Source organism: Capra hircus, chromosome 18, assembly GCF_001704415.2.
Source record: "Capra hircus breed San Clemente chromosome 18, ASM170441v1, whole genome shotgun sequence".
In the NCBI taxonomy this organism is placed as follows: Eukaryota; Metazoa; Chordata; class Mammalia; order Artiodactyla; family Bovidae; genus Capra; species Capra hircus.
Window position 1 is genome coordinate 50,278,680 of NC_030825.1, and position 18,982 is coordinate 50,297,661.

The 18,982-nt window shown below is 49.5% G+C and overlaps 1 protein-coding gene across 1 annotated transcript; it reads right to left on the reverse strand.

Moving 5' to 3' along the window:
• On the reverse strand, window positions 73–12,740 carry FBL (fibrillarin). Its single transcript, XM_018062403.1, has 9 exons — window positions 12,619–12,740; window positions 7,125–7,301; window positions 6,934–7,035; window positions 6,750–6,844; window positions 5,609–5,779; window positions 2,259–2,391; window positions 1,149–1,261; window positions 256–401; window positions 73–173 (listed from the first exon to the last, which is right to left on the reverse strand). Exons 1-9 carry the CDS (start codon window positions 12,626–12,628, stop codon window positions 149–151), a joined length of 972 nt encoding a protein of 323 aa, XP_017917892.1. The 5' UTR covers window positions 12,629–12,740; the 3' UTR covers window positions 73–148.

Here is an 18,982-nt window from a genome sequence, read left to right on the forward strand (position 1 = left end):
ACCAGGCCAGTGGACCGAGCGTGTAAGCGCCGTGTGAATAGACGTCGTCAAGCAATCAGCGGCAAACGGAGCGACTGATGAGTCTTTTAATAGAAAAACAAACGTGTAACAGTAGCAACACTCTCTGGCGATCCAGTGGCGCTGGGCTTCAGTTCTTCACTTTGGGAGGTGGCCTGAGAGAAGAAAGTGGACTTAGAAGAGCCCGTCACCACTTTGGGGCACTCGTAACAAGTACTGATGGGGCCTCGTGCTCACCTGTACACACCCACGACCACAGCATGGTCTCTCTCGTACGGCTCTAGGGTCAGCTGCTCCTGGGGCTTCATGTTCTCTTGCTGCATCTTTTTCACTTCAGAGGCAAAGACAGCCTCGGCGGAAGCTGTGGAGTCAATGCAATTAGCCTGCAAAAGAGAGGATTTGAAGTCTGAGGCAAGCTTTGGGATATTCCCCCGTTTTTGTGCTTCTTTAAACCAGCAGAATTTGTTTTTATTGGAGACTAGGCTTTGGAAATGTACGGAAAGACTTTGTTAGAGAAGTTTTCGATTTGGTTTGGGTTTGAAACAGAACCCTATTTATCTAAAACCTAGTGTTTAAATTTTACACATTTTTCCCCCTCCTACCTCCTTTTCTTCAGGAATTATGCAGCTGAGAATACCAAAAACAAACGCAGCAAAAGAGAATGGGGAATCTGGCTGAAGTACTGGAGAGGCCTCTGAATTTCAAAAGAAGACTTCTTAAAAATGCACCTAGCATTTATCTGTTGTTTATTTTATACCAGGTTCTATTCTAAACATTCCACATATACTGAGAAGTGTAGTCCTTACATCAACACTAAAAGAGACAGGACTAATATTGCTATTTTACAAGTGAAGAAACAGGCATATAGGTTAGGTAAGTTGCTCAGACACAGCAAGCTGGAATCCAAACTCAGATACTCAGACTCAGTGATCATGCACTCAACCACTACAGTCTAGCCTCTTTAAATTCTATGATTTTTAGTTTTGTAGATATTTTTCATTATGTTCTATTTGATTGGGTGGCTTATAGGGAGCTGGGAATACACTGAATCAGGGTTGCTTTGACTGACTGCATGGTAGTTACAAACCAAGAAGATATCACCACCCCATAGACTCCTCCAAGCTCCACACCTTAATGGAAATCACAAAGTGTCCTCCATTACGCAGGAAGGTGTGGGCATTCAGGGCTACAATCCGGGTCTGGTCTGGCTGGGCCACATCAGCAAAGATCACATCCACCATTGCTAGGGAGAAAGAAGTAGCAGTTAAAAGCTGGATCCACTTAATCTTCCCAGCTCCTCCCATGGGGCCAGAGCCCCATCACCAGCAGGTTCCTAGCAGTCTTCCCTGCCTCCAGAATCACCTCCCCCCGCAATGATCCCCCACCCTCCACAGTGCCCCCAAGATGGGTCCAAAGCCCACAGTTACACCAATCATTCATTCCTCTTGTAAACCATATTGCCACCTACTCTGTGGCCAGCCCTGGGCCAGCCGTGGGGAGCACAGAGACGAGTCAGACCCGGACCCTGCCCTCGAGACGCTCCCGGGTCTGGGGGGGAGACAGACACGTCATCAAAAAGGCAAGTAAAGGCGAGCACTTACAGGCAATCGCATCTGCAGGATTGTGAAGTGAAGAAAAGTTGCAGGACAGAGGTAGGGTATGAATGCACAGGGAAAAAATCTCAGGAAGAAAAACTTAAAAAAATGAAAAGATGGTGCAATGACCTTTTTAAAATCAGGAAAAGCCAACATCAAATTGTTCAGATCAGTTACCTCTGGGGGTGCTTTATAGGTGCTTAATTTTTATACTATGTTTCTGAACTTTAAAAAAAAAAGTTATTAATATTCACAATGGGTCCCTCTAGGTGTGCTTTTGGGGTTATGATGTCACCAGATGATGCTGATGAGGACCTCTGAAGGAGGTTTTTATGCCTAAGTCAGGGGTCGCATTACAGGTACTGGGTTTTGGAGGCAGGGAGACAGGAAGTATTCAGCAGGAAGTGGGAGTGTCAAGAGACTGGAGGGAAAAAGGTTGGCCCAAGGACCCAGATATCTGGGTCCCTGAAGCGGGACTGCCACCTCCACCTCACCTGGTCCCCAAACCATTTGCATTTCTGCAGACTCAACCTGTTCATCCACTCCAATTCCATCCAAATCAGGGCTCCAGAGGCCTCCTCCAGGACACCTGGAGTGGCCTGTCTCACACCTTCCCCTCTCCCAAGCCAACCCTAGACCCCTCACCGATGAGCATTCGGTATTTGTGTGGGTGCCGAGCGTCTTCAATGACAGGAATAATGTTGGTCCGCTTCTTGGCCAAATTAATGAGGTCACGGCCAGAACGGTGGGAGAACTCAACTGCATAGACCAGACCGTCCTAGAAGACATCAAAGTCAAACAAAAATAACAATGATAACTAGTTCTGTATGGAGTGCCTACTCTGGCCCATATACCGCATTCAGTTCAGTTCAGTTCACTCACTCAGTTGTGTCCGACTCTTTGCGACCCCATGAATCGCAGCACGCCAGGCCTCCCTGTCCATCACCAACTCCCGGAGTTCACTCAGACTCAAGTCCATCGAGTCGGTGATGCCATCCAGCCATCTCATCCTCGGTCATCCCCTTCTCCTCCTGCCCCCAATCCCTCCCAGCATCAGAGTCTTTTCCAATGAGTCAACTCTTCACAGGAGGTGGCCAAAGTATTGGAGTTTCAGCCTCAGCATCAGTCCTTCCAATGAACACTCAGGACTGATCTCCTTTAGAATGGACTGGTTGGATGTCCTTGCAGTCCAAAGGACTCTCAAGAGTCTTTTCCAACACCACAGTTCAAAACCATCAATTCTTCAGCACTCAGCTTTCTTCACAGTCCAACTCTCACATCCATACATGACCACTGGAAAAACCATAGCCCTGACTAGATGAACCTTTGTTGGCAAAGTAATGTCTCTGCTTTTTAATATGCTGTCTAGGTTGGTCATAACTTTCCTTCCAAGGAGTGAGCATCTTTTAATTTCATGGCTGCAATCACCATCTGCAGTGATTTTGGAGCCCCAAAAAACAAAGTCTGACACTGTTTCCACTGTTTCCCTATCTATTTGCCATGAAGTGATGGGACCAGATGCCATGATCTTCATTTTCTGACTGTTGAGCTTTAAGGCAACTTTTTCACTCTCCTCTTCACTTTCATCAAGAGAATCTTTAGTTCCTCTTCACTTTCTGCCATAACGGTGGTGTCATCTGCATATCTGCTGCTGCTGCTAAGTTGCTTCAGTCATGTTCGACTCTGTGCAACCCTAGAGACAGCAGCCCACCAGGCTCCACCGTCCCTGGGATTCTCCAGGCAAGAACACTGCAGTGGGTTGCCATTTCCCCCTCCAATGCATGAAAGTGAAAAGTGAAAGTGAAGTCGCTCAGTTGGGTCTCTCTGCGACCCCATGGACAGCAGCCTACCAGGCTCCTCTGTCCATAGGATTTTCCAGGCAAGAGTACCGAAGTGAGGTGCCATTGCCTTCTCCCTGCATATCTGAGGTGATTGATATTTCTCCCGGCAATCTTGATTCCAGCTTGTGCTTCTTCCAGCCTAGAGTTTCTCATGATGTACTCTGCATAGAAGTTAAATAAGCAGGGTGACAATATACAGCCTTGACGTACTCCTTTTCCTATTTGGAACCAGTCTGTTGTTCCATGTCCAGTTCTAACTGTTGCTTCCTGACCTGCATATAGGTTTCTCCAGAGACAGGTCAGGTGGTCTGGTATTCCCATCTCTCTCAGAATTTTCCACAGTTTATTGTGATCCACACAAAGGCTTTGGCATAAAGCAGAAGTAAATGTTTTTCTGGAACTCTCTTGCTTTTTCGATGATCCAGCGGATGTTGGCAATTTGATCTCTGGTTCCTCTGCCTTTTCTAAAACCAGCTCGAACATCTGGAAGTTCACAGTTCACGTATTGCCGAAGCCTGGCTTGGAGAATTTTGAGCGTTACTTTACTAGTGTGTGAGATGAGTGCAATTGTGCGGTAGTTTGAGCATTCTTTGACATTGCCTTTCTTTGGGATTGGATGAAATCTGACTTTTCCAGTCCTGAGGCCTCTGCTGAGTTTTCCAAATTTGCTGGCATACTGACTGCAGCACTTTGGCAGCATCATCTTTCAGGATTTGAAATAGCTCAACTGGAACTCCATCACCTCCATTAGCTTTGTCCGTAGTGATGCTTTCTAAGGCCCACTTGACTTCACATTCCAGGATGTCTGGCTCTAGGTGAGTGATCACACCATGGTGATTATCTGGGTCATTAAGATCTTTCTTGTATAGTTATTCCTGCCACCTCTTCTTCATATCTTCTGCTTCTGTTAGGTCCATACCATTTCTGTCCTTTATTGAGCCCATCTTTGCATGAAATGTTCCATTGGGGATCTCAATTTTCTTGAAGCCACATGCAGCTCTTCAAATCCCCAAATCAAAATATTACCATTTAATGACTGGTTATCATGATGTGTATGTGCATGTTAAGTCACTTCAGTCCTGTCTGATTCTTTGTGACCCCACTGACTGTAGCCTGCCAGGCTCCTCTGTCCATGGGATTCTCTAGGCAAGAATACTGGAGTGGGTTGCCATGCCCTTCTGGAGGATCTTTCCAACCCAGGGATTGAACCCAAGTCTTCTGTATCTCCTGCATTAGCAGGTGGGTTCTTTACAACTAGAGGCACCTGGGAAGCCCTTGTTATCATTTTACAGGTGAATATACTAGGTCCAAGGGTTATTCCATCCTACTTTGTCTGATCTGAGAGCCCAGGCCCCCAGTTTAGGCTTAAAATGAGGAAGCTAGGGCATAGAGATGAGATGACGTAACAGCTAAGAATACCTGCACCTGGCCAGACACTGCTCTAGGCATGTTACAGGATTTAATTCACTTATCATCACAATCACCCATTTTCTAGAGGGGTACACTGAGGCTCAGAGGGAGTAAGTACTTGCTGAAAGCCACTTCACTGTTAAGAGCCCGCACCAGAGTCTGGGGTTTTTAACCATTAAATTACACACCCTCTAGCCTCACAGCCAAGTGAGGGATCATGAAGTGAGATGTGTGGGTGCCCTCTCAACAGGGAGGCTGTCCAGCTGCACAGAAGCATAGGCCCCCAAACTGACAATCTCCTGTTTAGGGATACCAGAAGCCCAGATTTGAGGGCTATCTTTTTTTTGGCTGCACCTCATGGCATGTAGGATCTTAGTTCCATAACCAGGGATGGAACCACACCCTCTGCAGTGGAAGCATGCAGTCTTAACCACTGGACCGCCAGCAAAGTCCCAGAGGGGTAGCAATCAAATCCAATGTATTCTCAGCCCTGGCCCCCCCAACACTGGTTGCCCCGACACCCAAGCCCCTTCGCTCCAGGCCAAGAACTCAGGTGTGAGGCTGAATGGAGCTCTGGAGACCATGTGGTTCAAGCCGCTGCTTCACGCACAGGCACTGTGATCAGGAAGGGCCTGGCTCCGAGCCCCTCGGTGCAGGGAAGCAGCCAGGGCCTCTGAATCCAGGCTGGCAGAGAAGGGGACCTTTCCCTCCCTCCCACCTCCTCCTGTCCCTCTGTCTACTCACCGGGCCGACGATATCAGAGACGTGGGAGACGGTGGTGCCCGAGGCAGCCCCGAGGTAGAGGACCTTGGCCCCTGGCTTGATGTGGATCTGGTCCACCCCGCCCAGGATTGCCGCTGCCAGCTTGGAACGGAAGGGGTTCCAGGCACGGTACTCAATTTTGTCATCTCCCTCCTGCACCGAGAGCAATGGGGATGGAAGTCAGTGCCAGGCTCTTCTGCAAGACCCCAAGGCTCTTAACTCTAGGGCCCTCAAAAGGGACTGGGCCCCCAGTCATTGTACAAGAAACAAATGAGTATATCCATCTATGACCACAACAGGCAGGGCCTGCGCTCTCGTGGGGGTTCCTGACTCAGGGAGAAGGGGCAGCGACGGGGACAATAAAGACAAGATCACCCCAGACAACAGCAAGGCAAGACCTCTGTGTTCGTTCTACAACACTGCCTGTGCTGGCCCCTAAGCTCAGGCACTGGGCAAACACACCGAAGGGGACAAAGGCCTTGCTCTCCAGGAGTGAGGACATGCTGAATGGACACACACGGCATAGGAGCCAGTGACAGGTGCTCAGAAGAAAGGTCAAGCCAGGAAGGGGCGTGTGAAGTCCAGGGAGCAGGGCGAGGGCAGGTGAGGATGAGAAGGCAGCGGCCAGGAGAGCCCAGGAAGAGGAATCGCCCAAAGCTGAGGGCTCACTCAGGTCAATAAGGAAGTGAGTTCCGGGCAGCAGGGACGCCTGCAGAGAGGTCGTGAGGGCTGCTTCTGCTAGACAGGGTGGGGCAAGGGGGCCTTGTGAGGGAGACAAGGCCAGCTGACCAGAGATGAGTGATGATAAGGGGCTGGCCCTACCTGAAGCGGGGAGGAGGAGAATATTCCAGGCAAGGAGAACAGGGAGGCTGTGGGAGTGACTGGAAGACACGTGGTTAGGGAGAGAGGGAGATTGCACGGGCAGGGCCCCCCAGTCACACTGAGGACCCAAGACTTGAACCTGAAGCCAGTGCGAGGTCACGGATGTGTCTGGGGAGGGAGTGTGTGATCTGACTTGTAGCTTAAGATGATCCCCTGGCTGTCTCGTGCAGGATGAACAGTGGGGCCCAGGGAGACCAGACTGCTGGTGGCCCTGGCAGCTTAGCTAGGCAGGGGGTCTCACCGAAATCGAGACTCTCTTCTCTCCGTAAACAGATTCCCCAGGGACCAGGTTCTTGGTGACCAGCGCATCTTCCTTTCCTCGACAAATGAAGACGCCTGGGGGAGGGGGCCAGAGCGGGGTCAACACCCCATCGGGGCACCGCCCCACTCCTAACCCCGGTGAGCTCCCCACCCTCCTCACTCACCCTCGTGTCGATGGGGCTCTACCATCACATTCTTCCCCGATGGGTTTCCTTTCTTTCCTCCCCGACCACGACCCCGGTTGCCACCAGACTGGAACCCGCCACCTACAAGGCAGAGACGTGGTGAGAGCGAAACCCCACGGTGCTTCCCTCCCCATCCCAGCCCCCAGCCCCGGGAGAGCCCGGTCCATCACCTCTTCCTCCCCCTCCACGTCCACGGCCCCTGAAGCCTCCTCCTCCTCCTCCGCCGCGACCTCGGCCCCCGCCGAAGCCTCCTCGGCCCCCGCCGAAGCCTCCGCGGCCACCGCCGCGACCTCCGCGGTCACCAAAGCCACCGCGGCCACCGAAGCCACCCCCGCGGGGGCTGAACCCTGTGATGGAAACAGAAATAGGAATCGTCAACAGGGTCATGGAGCTTGAGAAGTTACTTCTACAGCAAGGGACTCTGCTCAGGAGAGAAATGTGTGCACACACACACTGGGAGAGGTGTCCACACGTGTCCACGGCAGAACTAACAGGACTGACCCGAACATCCATCAGCAGAAGGGGTGAATGAGACTCGGACCGTTCACAGCCATCAAAGCAAAAAGGTTAACAGCAACACGGGACAGACAAAAAAATCTCAGAATCCCAGCAAGTGAAAAAGCAAGCCCTAGAAACCCAGGTCTGACACAACATCCTTTTTAAAAGTCCAGCTACAACCAAGACTGCCCAGCACTAGCTGTGTAGATCTGGGTGATAACCCAGGCACCCCTTTCCCCTTACAGAGACAAAAGGGTGTGGTAAGTGTGAAGCTGAGTATTAGGCCTGGGGAGGGTGAAATTATAGGATGAGGATGAGAAGGGAAACAGGTGGAGGCACATTGCTGTTAATATTCTGCTTTCCTCCGCTGAGGGGTCAATTCACAGGACCTGTTCTGTTTCCAACACTGATTAGTCTGAAGAAGAGAGTATGCCATGTGTGGCCGTGCGTTGTGGCAGGTGGGTCCCCCAGGCCCTGAAACTTCTTCACGCTCTCCCACTCGGGACCTTGTGTGTGGCAGAGAAGTGCTAGCCCCAGATCGGTGTGGCGGGGGGAGTGGGGGGCAGCGCATTCACCATCCATCTTTCCTGCTAACTGGTCCCCCTGCTTCTAAACACACACAAGTCTCCCCCAGCTTGGTGTTGGCAGGGGAGTGGTGAGGGGGAAGCAAAACCCAAAACTTGTCCTTTATGGATGGGCAACTTATAAGCAGTTTACTTAGGATTTGTCAACAAGATGGAAAGTTTAGGGGAAAAAAAATTCAGAGAGACTTGATTTTTCATCACTTCAGGAGACAGCAAACATTGTTCGCTGAGCCCAAAACAATGTCTGAAGCAGAGGGATTTCTCCTGGTACTCACAGATTCAGTATCTGACCTCTGCGACAGCTTCTAAAGCTCTGCTGTACTTTTAGAAAAATAGAGTTATCAATCATTTGTGTGAAAATCCGTGCCGGTTTCAACTGACCTCCCTTGATGTAAACTATTCAATATTAAACATGCAAAAGTTTTTGCAAAGGTGTGTTATATTCCCACCCTATGAAGGGGTCATTCCTCTTTTTTTTTAATTTTAATTTATTTATTTTTTTGGCCACACCATGCACCATGTGGGATCTCAGTTCCCGGACCAGGGATTGAACCCGAGCCCCCTGCCTTGGGAGCTCTGAGTCTTAATCACTCGACTACCAGGGAAGTCTCCATGAAGGCTTCAATCATCTTAATGACGTTAAAAATGAAAACGTAGAACTCTGAAGAGTTAGTCCTAATTTAAGTGTTAGAAATGAGCTGCCGGCCTCTAGTCTCCCACCCCCTCTGAGGTCTCCTGCCCACATGGCAGCCGGTGACTGAACTTTTCAGAACAGCCAATCGGCTCTCACCATTCCCTTGCCCAAACTCCTTCAAATGTTTTCCATCACGTTCTAAATGAAATCACAGTTCCTTTCTCGGGCTTCCAAAGTCCTAAGTCAGTGGGTCTCCCCCTTGCCCCATGCAAGCGATTCTGAGTAACTGTCTGGGGTGGGGGCCAGGCCTGGGACTTTACAGTTCCTCGGGTGACTCTGACGTGTGGCCCAGACTGAGAATCACCACGCTGGCTTTGCTGACTTTCCTGACCTCACTGTAGGCTAGGTCCTGTGTTCTACCTCCCCAAGAACAAACTCCACTTCCAGCTTCCACACCCTTGACATCTCTTGTTCCCTCTGCCTGGGTCCTGAGGACACTGTCTGACTCACCCCCTGCACTGAACGTAAGTGTGACCAAACGTTCCTTCCTCAGACCAGCCTTCTCTGGCTACCTGGCCTTTACTCCACTTTCTTTTTCTTCCTGCCAATTATCATACATGGCATTTTAACAATTATCACTGCCTCTTCCCCACTCCCCCCACTGGAATCAACTCCAAATGGACAGGGATGGTTGTTTAGGTCATCACTGCATCCTGCGGGACTATGGGCTCCATGAAAATTAAATGAGCTGTTTACTGATGACTCTTAAAGCCCTGGGTTCTGCCTCAGGAAGAAAGCGCCCTCTCTGCTCGCTCAGGAAGCAGGTGATCGGACGGTGTCCAGAGCCCCGGTCCCTCCCCTCAGGCAGCTCATGGACTGAACACAGGGAGATGGCCACTCCATTCACGACCCTAGAGAGTAGGCAAGACTCATGGGTGTCTTGAAAAGTTCACCTGTAAGGAGATCTGGAAAACAACACAGTGCCCACATCACAGAATTGTAAAGATTAAATGACAACACACAAAAAGTGCTTAATACACTGCCTTACATGCAAACTCAGGGGAGCAAGTCTCTCCTCCTTCCTATTTAGGGGAGAAACCACTATGCCCAAGAGACCCTCAACCCCGTCCTGACAAAACAGAGACCCAGAAAGTGTGGGCATGGCATGGGGCACAGCATGCACAATACTCAGAACATCTCAGTCCATTTCAGGTCCTGGAGCTCTTAGAAAAATGGACTGTACCCACTCCTCAGAAAAACACACGTTCACATACTTAAAAAACAAAAAAAAAAGTTTTGGTTTTTAAACAGACCCCCAGTTTAAAACTTCTCTTCTGCCACAGTCTTCCGCATCTCCAAAGTGGCACCCCACCCTTCCATTTACACACACCAAAACCCTGAATTGTCCTTGACCCCTCTCATGCCCACATGCAAACTATCGGCTCTATCTCCAAAACATATCCGAAAGGGTGACAATTTGTCAACCAGGCCAACTGCCGCCACCCTGGTCCAAGCCACATCATCTCCAAGTAGATGACAGCAACAACTTCTTACTGCTCTGTCTGCTTCCACTCTTGTTCCTCTAAAATCTTTCACACAGAGCAAGAAGCTGCTGCTAAGTCGCTCCGGTTGTGTCGGACAATGTGTGACCTCATAGACCGCAGCCCACCAGGCTCCTCTGTCCCTGGGATTCTCCAGGCAAGAACATTGGAGTGGGTTGCCATTTCCTTCTCCAATGCACGCATGCTAAGTCGCTTCAGTCGTGTCCGGCTTTTTGCAACCCCATAGACGGCAGCCCACCAGGCTTCTTTGTCCACAGGGTCCTCCAGGCAAGAATACTGGAGTGGGTTGCCATTTCCTTCTCAAGAGCAAAAAGGATCCGTTTAAATGTCTCAGTCAAGTCTGACTGACGTCATATCCTTGCTTGAAACCTCCCAAAGACTTCCTCGCACAACCAGACTAAAATCCCTGCTGAAGGACTTCCCTGGTGGTCCAGTGGTTAAGAATCCACCGCCCAATGCAGAGGACATGAGTTCGAGTCTGGGAAGATCCCACATGCTGAGGGGCAACTAAACCAGCGCTTAGAGAAAGTCTGAACAACAGTGAAGACCCATGCTCTGACGCGTCCAATTCTTTGCGACCTCATGGACTGTAGCCCGCCAGGCTCCTCTGTCCATGGAATTTTCTCACCAAGAATACTGGAGTGGGTTGCCATTTCCTACTCCAGGGAATCTTCCCGACCCAGGGATCAAACCCGTCTCTTGAGTCTCCTGCACTGCAGGCATTCTTTACCACTGAGCCACCTGGGAAGTCCCAGTGGAGACCCAGCACAGCCTAAAATAAATAAATAAATAAATAATCCTTGCTAAAGAGCTGATTCCTAACAACTTCTACAACTTCTTATCCTAACACAGTAAGGGCAGGGTTGGGAAGAAGGTGTAGCCTCCATTCCTGGAACCATCAGACCACAGGATGCCTGTGGGCTTGCCAGGGTCTCAGGTGGGAGACACACCGCCTGACACTTCACCAGAAGATCCCCAAACACTGAAGAGAAAGGGAACCTAGGAGGGGGCGTGGAGCCACAAATTCCACTACCCCTGACCAGATGACCCCATTTCTCCACAGGCCGAAGGGGAAGGTGGAAGAAAAAAGAAAACCTGTACTAAGAAACAGACCCTTTCTGTCATGATGGAATATTTCCCCAACTCCAGGGGAGCAAGCTGGGGGGAGGAGGAGGGAATCAGCCTGATTTATAAGAGCTGAGACATCTGGGGAAAAGGACCCTAATTTTGTTCCCCTTGATGAGAATGGTAAAGATGACAATTAGAACCAATACTATCATACGTCAAGCACTGTGCTATACGAGGCATAATAGACAAAATGTAACTATGTGAAAATTTAAGGTGTACAACCTGTCCAGCTAATACACATATATTGCAAAAGGATTACCACCATGTGCTATTTTCTAACATGCTCTCACTAAGTTTGAACTGGGCGCCATTTTATTGATGAAATAACTAAGGCTCAGAGGTAAAGCGACTTGCCCAAGGTCACACAGTGAATTAAGCATAGTTAGGACTGAAATTTTGAACTGAGGCCTTTCTGCTGTCAAAGCAGGGACTCTCCTCATTCCACTAGGAGGGAGGTGCGGAGGCTTCATCAGAATCTCCAGTAAAATCGGAATGAATTAAACCACTCACGCCCTGTGATTACCTCCCTCCCCCATCCGACAATCCTATACTCTGTGTGTGAAGTTTCACCTCACTTCTCACCGCAGTTGAGGATCACTAGGCTCCGAATCTCCACTCCATGCTTAGGGATCCGCCCCCCTCGGGAGAGTAGAGAGCGGGAAAGTGGGCCACAGACTATCAAGCCAGAATACTCATATATGCGGCTCTCTCCAAGAAGCTAGGTTTGAACTCAAGGGTACTGTAGCTACGGCAGCGACAGGGGAGGATACGGGGTCTTAAGAGGATCCAGCCCAAGATCAGGGACTCTCCGCCTCGCGATGAGGCCAAATCTCCAAATCCCACGCCCAGAGATCCAAGACCCTCGATGTCTGGATCTAGGTTCTGGGCAGCACCCTAGACTGCCGCCCGCGGCCCAATATCCAAGACCCTTATTGACAGCCTCAATGAAACGAATTCCAGTTCAGGACATCCCCAGTTTTACGCCCAAGACCCTCGACTCACGACCGTCACCTCTGACGAGTCAGTCACAAACCTCTAGACCGGGAACCCGAACCCTAGGCTCAGGTTCGCTCCTAGGGCGGAACCAAGCCCTCTCATCCCCACGAGAGGCCGGAACAGGACCCTTCCTCACAAGAGACCCGATCTGGGGCTCAGAAATCCTGCCCGCCAGGCCAAGACCCCGCCCCTCTGTTCCCTCCTGGCACCCCGCTCCCCGCCGAGTCCCAGCCCTGACCCAGACCCCAACCCCGGGCTGCACCTGGTTTCATAGCTAGCGCAGAACTGCGCGGCTCAGGAATCGGTGGCTTCCCGGGCTCCACGCGACTGAGGCTGACGCACGTGGAAAGGAGCGCAGGCGCGCGGCGACGTACACTGGGTGACGCAACCGCGCAGCCCCGCCCCTCGGAGCCTCAGCCCCGCCCCGACCCCAGCGCGCCCGCTATGGGCGGGAATTTTTGAGCTTGTCAGGACACCGCCCCCTCGAGCGCCCTAGGCGCTACCGTGACCTGTGCAGAGATCGTTACACTAAACACGCTTCCCGCTTCTCTTTCACAGGTGCGAGCACCCCAGTAATTAGGGAGCGAAAATATAGTCCCTAAGTCGGGTCCGACTCTGCGATCCCATTGACTGCAGCCCTCCAGGCTCCTCTGTCTATGGGATTCTCCAGGCAAGAATACTGGAGTGGGTTGCTGTTCCCTTCTCCAGAGGATCTTTACGAACCAGGGATGGAACCCTGGTCTCCCGCATTGCAGACGGATTATTTACCCTCTGAGCCACCAGGAAACCTCAGTAATCTATGCTCATCCTCAGATTTTCGCAGGAACTGTGCCCTCTGCTTTTCTTCTCTGTTCCCAGTTAGCTCCCTAAAATCCCCTCTACACTCAAAAGCATTCCCTGATCCATTCCCATCCCCAAGAACAAGGGCCAACTCTGGACTCCATTCATACATTCATACATTGGAAAAGCATTTGTTGTGTGCCTGAATGTACCAGGCACTGTTCTAGGCACAGGAGCACAGCAGGGAGCAAGACATATGAATTCTGGAGCTCACCTTCCGATGAGGGGAACAGACACCAAACAAGTTAGTAAAAACATGCTGCATGGTAGAAGGCCATAGTGCTTTGGAGAATAAGTGCTTTGGAGACTGGTGTTGGGAAGAGAGGTGAAATTTCTTACAGGGTGGTAAGGAATGCATCCAGCGACTTTTGAGCAAAAAGCTGAAGGAAGTGAGTGAGGCATGCTCCTGTCTGGGGGAAGAGAGTTCCAGGCAGGTAGGATTGCATGTGCAAAGGCCCTGAGGCAGGAAAGGTAAGGAGAGTTGCAGAAACACTGAAGAATGTGTTTCATGCAGAGTGAGTAGGGGAGAGTGGGAAGAGATGAGGGCAGGGAGGTTAACAGGTAAATTGTATGGGGCCTTGGGGTGAGAACTTTGACTTTTATCGAGTGAGATGGAGGGTTCTGAACAGAGAAGGGATGTGATCTGACCCAGGTCACCCTGGCTGAATGTGGGAAAGGAGTGAGAGATAGAGGTGGGAGCAGGAAAACCAAGGCGGGGCCTGCTGCAGTGGATCAGGGAGGAGACAGGAAGGACCAGATCAGGATGCAGGCGGAGGAAGGAACAGGGAGAAGATTCTGTATTAACACTGAGAATTTTGCACTTTGTAATTTTATAATTTGAATATTCATCCTCATATTGATTCCACAAAGCAAAACATGTGCTACTATGAGAAATTAGTAACAACCTCCAGGAGAATCCACTGGTCTGTTCTGTGCATTGTTGTATCACTTTGTATCCAGAACAGATACAGAGTGGGTACTCCCTAAATGTTTGTTGAAGGAATGAATGAACCTGTGCTGTCTTGAGTTCTCTGTGCAGGGTGTTCCAGAAACACTCCTGGAAATTTGTTTACATATTAAGATGGAAATTCTGTGGAGTCTATGCTGCATTTCCAGGAACTCTGTAATATTTCAAATGGTTCCAATTCAGGGTAGTGTTACCTACTACTCATGGATCTTACTTTGCCTTCTTTGCCTTACTTTGCCTTTTAATTGGAATTTGCCTTCCAATTAAAAATAATTATTTTTTCTAAAGGGTGAAAATCCAGGACATCCCTGGTGGTCCAGTGGTTAAGATTCCATGCTTCCAATGCACGGGGTGTGGGCTCCATCCCTGGTTGGGGAAATAAGATCCCACAGGCCTCGAAGCACAGCCACAAAGGGGAAAGGAGATGACAATCCTCAGAGCACAGTGCAGGCTGTATTCTGGAATCCTGGTACCATCTCCTGGCTCTGAGATACTGCACCTGCCAACTTGCTCTGCAGACCTGAAATGGGTACTACCAGTGAGTAACTGGGCTTCCCTGCTGGCTCAGATGGTTAAAGAATCTGTCTGCAGTGGGTTGGGAAGCCATAGAGAAAGGAATAGCTATCCACTTCAGTATTCTTGCCTGGAGAATCCCATGGACAGAGGAGACTGGTGGGCTACAGTCCATAGGGCCACAAAGAGTTGCACATGACTGAGTGACTGAACGCACAGTGAATAATTGGGGGGGGGGGGTACCTGCTAGTTTGTGCTGGGGGCACAGTGGTGACTGAAAGAGTCCAGCCTTCCTGGAGCTGCCAGTCCCTGGTCCTCTGACAGTGGCAGTCCAGAGGGGTCAGGGCCAGAATGGGGGGGTGTGGCTCAGTACAGTTCCCCCACATCCCCTGAACCTTCCTTTTACCTTCCTGCTCTGACCACAACCTAGTTCTCCCATGAAGACACGCCTTTCTGTGCAGCCCTTCTAAGCAGAGGCTATTTCTCTTCCTCAGCCTTCATGCTCACTGGGCCTGTATATGCAATAAGCTCCTCATGGCTACTTCGAAACCATCCTCTGCCTCCTCTCTAAGACCCTCACTTTGAAGCTTCTGCACAGAACCTGCTCCCATTCTTGTTACCAGCTTTATCGACTACCAAGTCACTGCAGCTCACTTCATCTTTTTGGCTCTAGGCTCATGGCTACCCAAGCTGCTCCTCTCATAATTCTTGTTGACGTCCAAATTCAGGTGGATGATCCCGTGACTGTTCTGGCCTCTGGATCTCTTGACTTCCTCTCCTCTATCGATCTCATCCTCTGCCCAACCCTTCCTTCCCACACCCAGACTTTGTGCAGGGGACACAATGGTGACTGTGGCAGGGCCGAGGTCCCAGGCTGTTGGGAGAGAAAGGCCCACCCCCAGACAGTGACAACCCCAAAATTGCAGCCCCTGCAGAATCTCAGTTCCATGCATCTCACTGTCTGCCCATCACCTCCTGTCTCTCCAGTTCACTCCCTCTGAAACTGTTGCTCCAAGGACCCTTCAGCCCCATGAAGCTGACCTCCTTCTCCCTGCCCCTCACCTCACCTCCTCATGATCACACCACTCTTACCACCCAGCCCAATCCCCCATCCACTGTTATCTCCTCTCCTTTCCTCATGCCCTCAAACTTCTAACTTTACCTTTTGCACCCAATTGAGTCCACTATCCACCTCCTTCACACCTGCACACTGGCAGCTGAATGTGGATGGAGAAGAACCCACACCCACTCTGACACATGACCCCAAGCAGTCCCTAATGTGGCCCAGCCATCCTACCACAGGCCCCTAATTAAATCATTCTCCCATTTCCTTTTCTTTTTTTCTTAGTAGTATCGGTAATGTGCTCATTTTTAAATGCTTAAGGCATAATTTACATATCAAAAAATCTACCTCTTTGGGGACTTTCCTTGTGGTCCAGTGGTTAAGAATCCCTCCTCCAATGTAGAGGACTCAGGTTCGATCTCTGGTCAGGAAATTAAGATCCCACAGGTCGAGGGGCAACAAAGCCCGCCCACCACAACTAGAGAGAAGCCTGTGTACCACAACAATGAAAGACCCATGTGTGACAACTAAGAACAGACATAGAAACAAACAAATAAATAAATATATTTTTAAAAGATCAATTTGTTTAAAAAAAAACACCTATTTTATGTGTACAGGTCAACACATTATAGAACACATTTGAGTAGATTTATAGTTTATATCTTCATCACCACAATTTAGTTTTAGAACAGCTCAGTCATCCCATTTCATATAGATAAGATTATACAATAGGAAGAATTCTGTGTCTGGTTTTCGTCACTTAGCATCACGTCCCAAACGGTTGCATGTATCACTAGTTGGTTCCTTTTCATTGCTGAATTCACTGTACGGCTAGACCATACTTTGTTCTGTCTACCTGTTGATGAGCTTTCCAGATGTTTCCAGTATGGAGGTTGTTATGAATAATGCTGCTATGAAATATTCACTTACAAGTACTTGTGTGGACAGATACTTTATTTTCTTTTTTTTAAGAAGAGTTCCAGGAGTCAAATGGCTGAGTCATGTGATCAGAGTATGTTTACCTATAGCACACTGTTTTCCAAAGCAGCTGGACCGATTTTCTCTTCTCTTTTTTCGGCTGGGGTGGGTCTTTGTTGCTGTGCATGGGCTCTCTCTAGTTGCGGTGATCAGGGGATACTCTTCATTGAGTTGTGCAGGCTTCTCATTGTGGTGGCTTCTCTTGTTGCAGAGCAGGGGCTCTAGAGTGCAGGCTCAGTAGTTGTGATGCAGGGGCTTAGGCGTTCCGTGGCACGAGGAATCTTCCCGGACCAAGGATCAAACCTGTGTGGCCTGCATCAGCAGGCGGATTCTTAACCGCTGGTCCACCAGGAAGTCTTGGACCCCTTTCCTTGAAGGATCATTTTACACTCTCTTCTCTCTCATCAGACCTCAAAACTTTTTCTTTCTTGTTCTTAACTGATGACTTTGTTTCCCACTTGAATGAGAACATACAAGGAATCACAAGAGAATTTCAGCATCCTCTGACCCATATCTACCAGTCAGTGGCACCTGTTAACTTCCTTTGCTATAAAAGAAATCTGTTTTTGTGTTCATACACTTTACTGCTGACACCAGATATATTTCCACAACAAGCAATTCTCCAGTTCTCTGCAGACTCCAACTGCTGTCCTACAATTTAATTTCGTTTGGACACTAACTACATGGAGTTGCAGCAGACCCCACAGGTTAAGGACAGAGAGTAACGCAGGAAATCCACTTTAAGTGAGGTGGTTGTGGAAGGGCTCTGTAAGGCAGTAACAGGTAAATGGATATCTGAAAGATGAGAAGCATCTAGTCAGTGATGAGTGGAGGGAACAGCTCTTTCACAAAGGAATGAAGTAAAAAATTTGGCATGTTCAATACCCTGAAAGAGAAGGTTCCCAAATCATAATGACAGTGATAGAAGATGAGTCAGAAGAGGTTGGCAGAGGACTTCCCTGGTGGTCCAGTGGCTAAGACTTCACGCCCCCAATGCAGGGGGTTCAGGTTCAACTCCCTGGTGAGGGAACTAGATCCACACGCCACAACTAAAGATCCTGCATGCCACAAGTAAGACCTGGTGCAGCCAAATAAACGTCGTTCAGTCACAAAGTTGTGCCCGACTCTTTGCGACCCCGTGGACTGCAGCACGCCAGGCTTCCCTGGCCTCCACTATCTCCTGGGGTTTGCTCAAACTCATGTCCATTGAGTCGATGATGCCATCCAACCAGCTCATCTTCTGTTGCCCTCTTCTCTTGCCCTCAATCTTTCCCAGCATCAGGGTCTTGGCTTCAGAGTCAGCTCTTGCATCAGGTGGCCAAAGTATTGGGGCTTCAACTTCAGCATCAATCCTTCCAATGAATATTCAGGGTTCACTTCCTTTAGGATTGACTGTTTTGATCTTGCTGTCCAAGGAACTCTCAAGAGTCTTCTCCACTACCACAGTTCAAATGCATCAGTTCTTTGGTGCTCAGCCTTCTTTGTGGTCCAACTCTCTTTATTTATAAATAAATAAGTCCTTTTTTAAAATAAGAGGTTGGCAGGGGTCTTTTAGGTGAAGGAATTTGATTTTATTACAAGATCAATTTATAGCCAGTGGTGCTTATAGTGGCTCTGAGCCACTAGTGGCTGTGAGGATGAATTACAGGCAGGGAGGAGCAGATGGCAGGCATGATGATGCCAGCTGAACCAGGTGGTGACAGTGGGCATGATAAGAAAGGCAGGCAGATTTCAGTTATGTTTCGATACAATCCAAAAAGCTGTTTTGTTGAACAGGGTGGAGGGCAAAGATGAGGGAAGAATCAAGAATAATTCCCCATGTTCTGACTGAGGTTTGGCATAGTCACTGAGGTCGGGGAGACCAGTATAGGCAGGGCAGGAGAGAGTTAGGACAGAAGAGAGACTTCAGTTTTTAATGCATAGATTGGATGAACAGCTTAAGTCCTCACTCCAACTCTGTGAGGTAGGGACTATCCTTAGCTCTACTTTAAGTATGATGCTTTTGGCAGAACGCTTGTGTCCTTTCAAGATTCCTGTGTCGGAAGCTAACCTCCAATGTGATGGTATTTGGAGATGGAGATTTTGCGGGGGGTGATACGTCATAAGGGTAGAGCCCTCATGCATGAGATTACTGCCTTTATAAAAGAGGCCCAGAGAACTCCCTTGCCCTTCCACCAACTGAGGACACATGAGAAGATGGTCATCTATGAACCAGAAAGCAGGCTCTCCCCAGATACCAAATCTGTTGACGCCTTGATCTGGGAC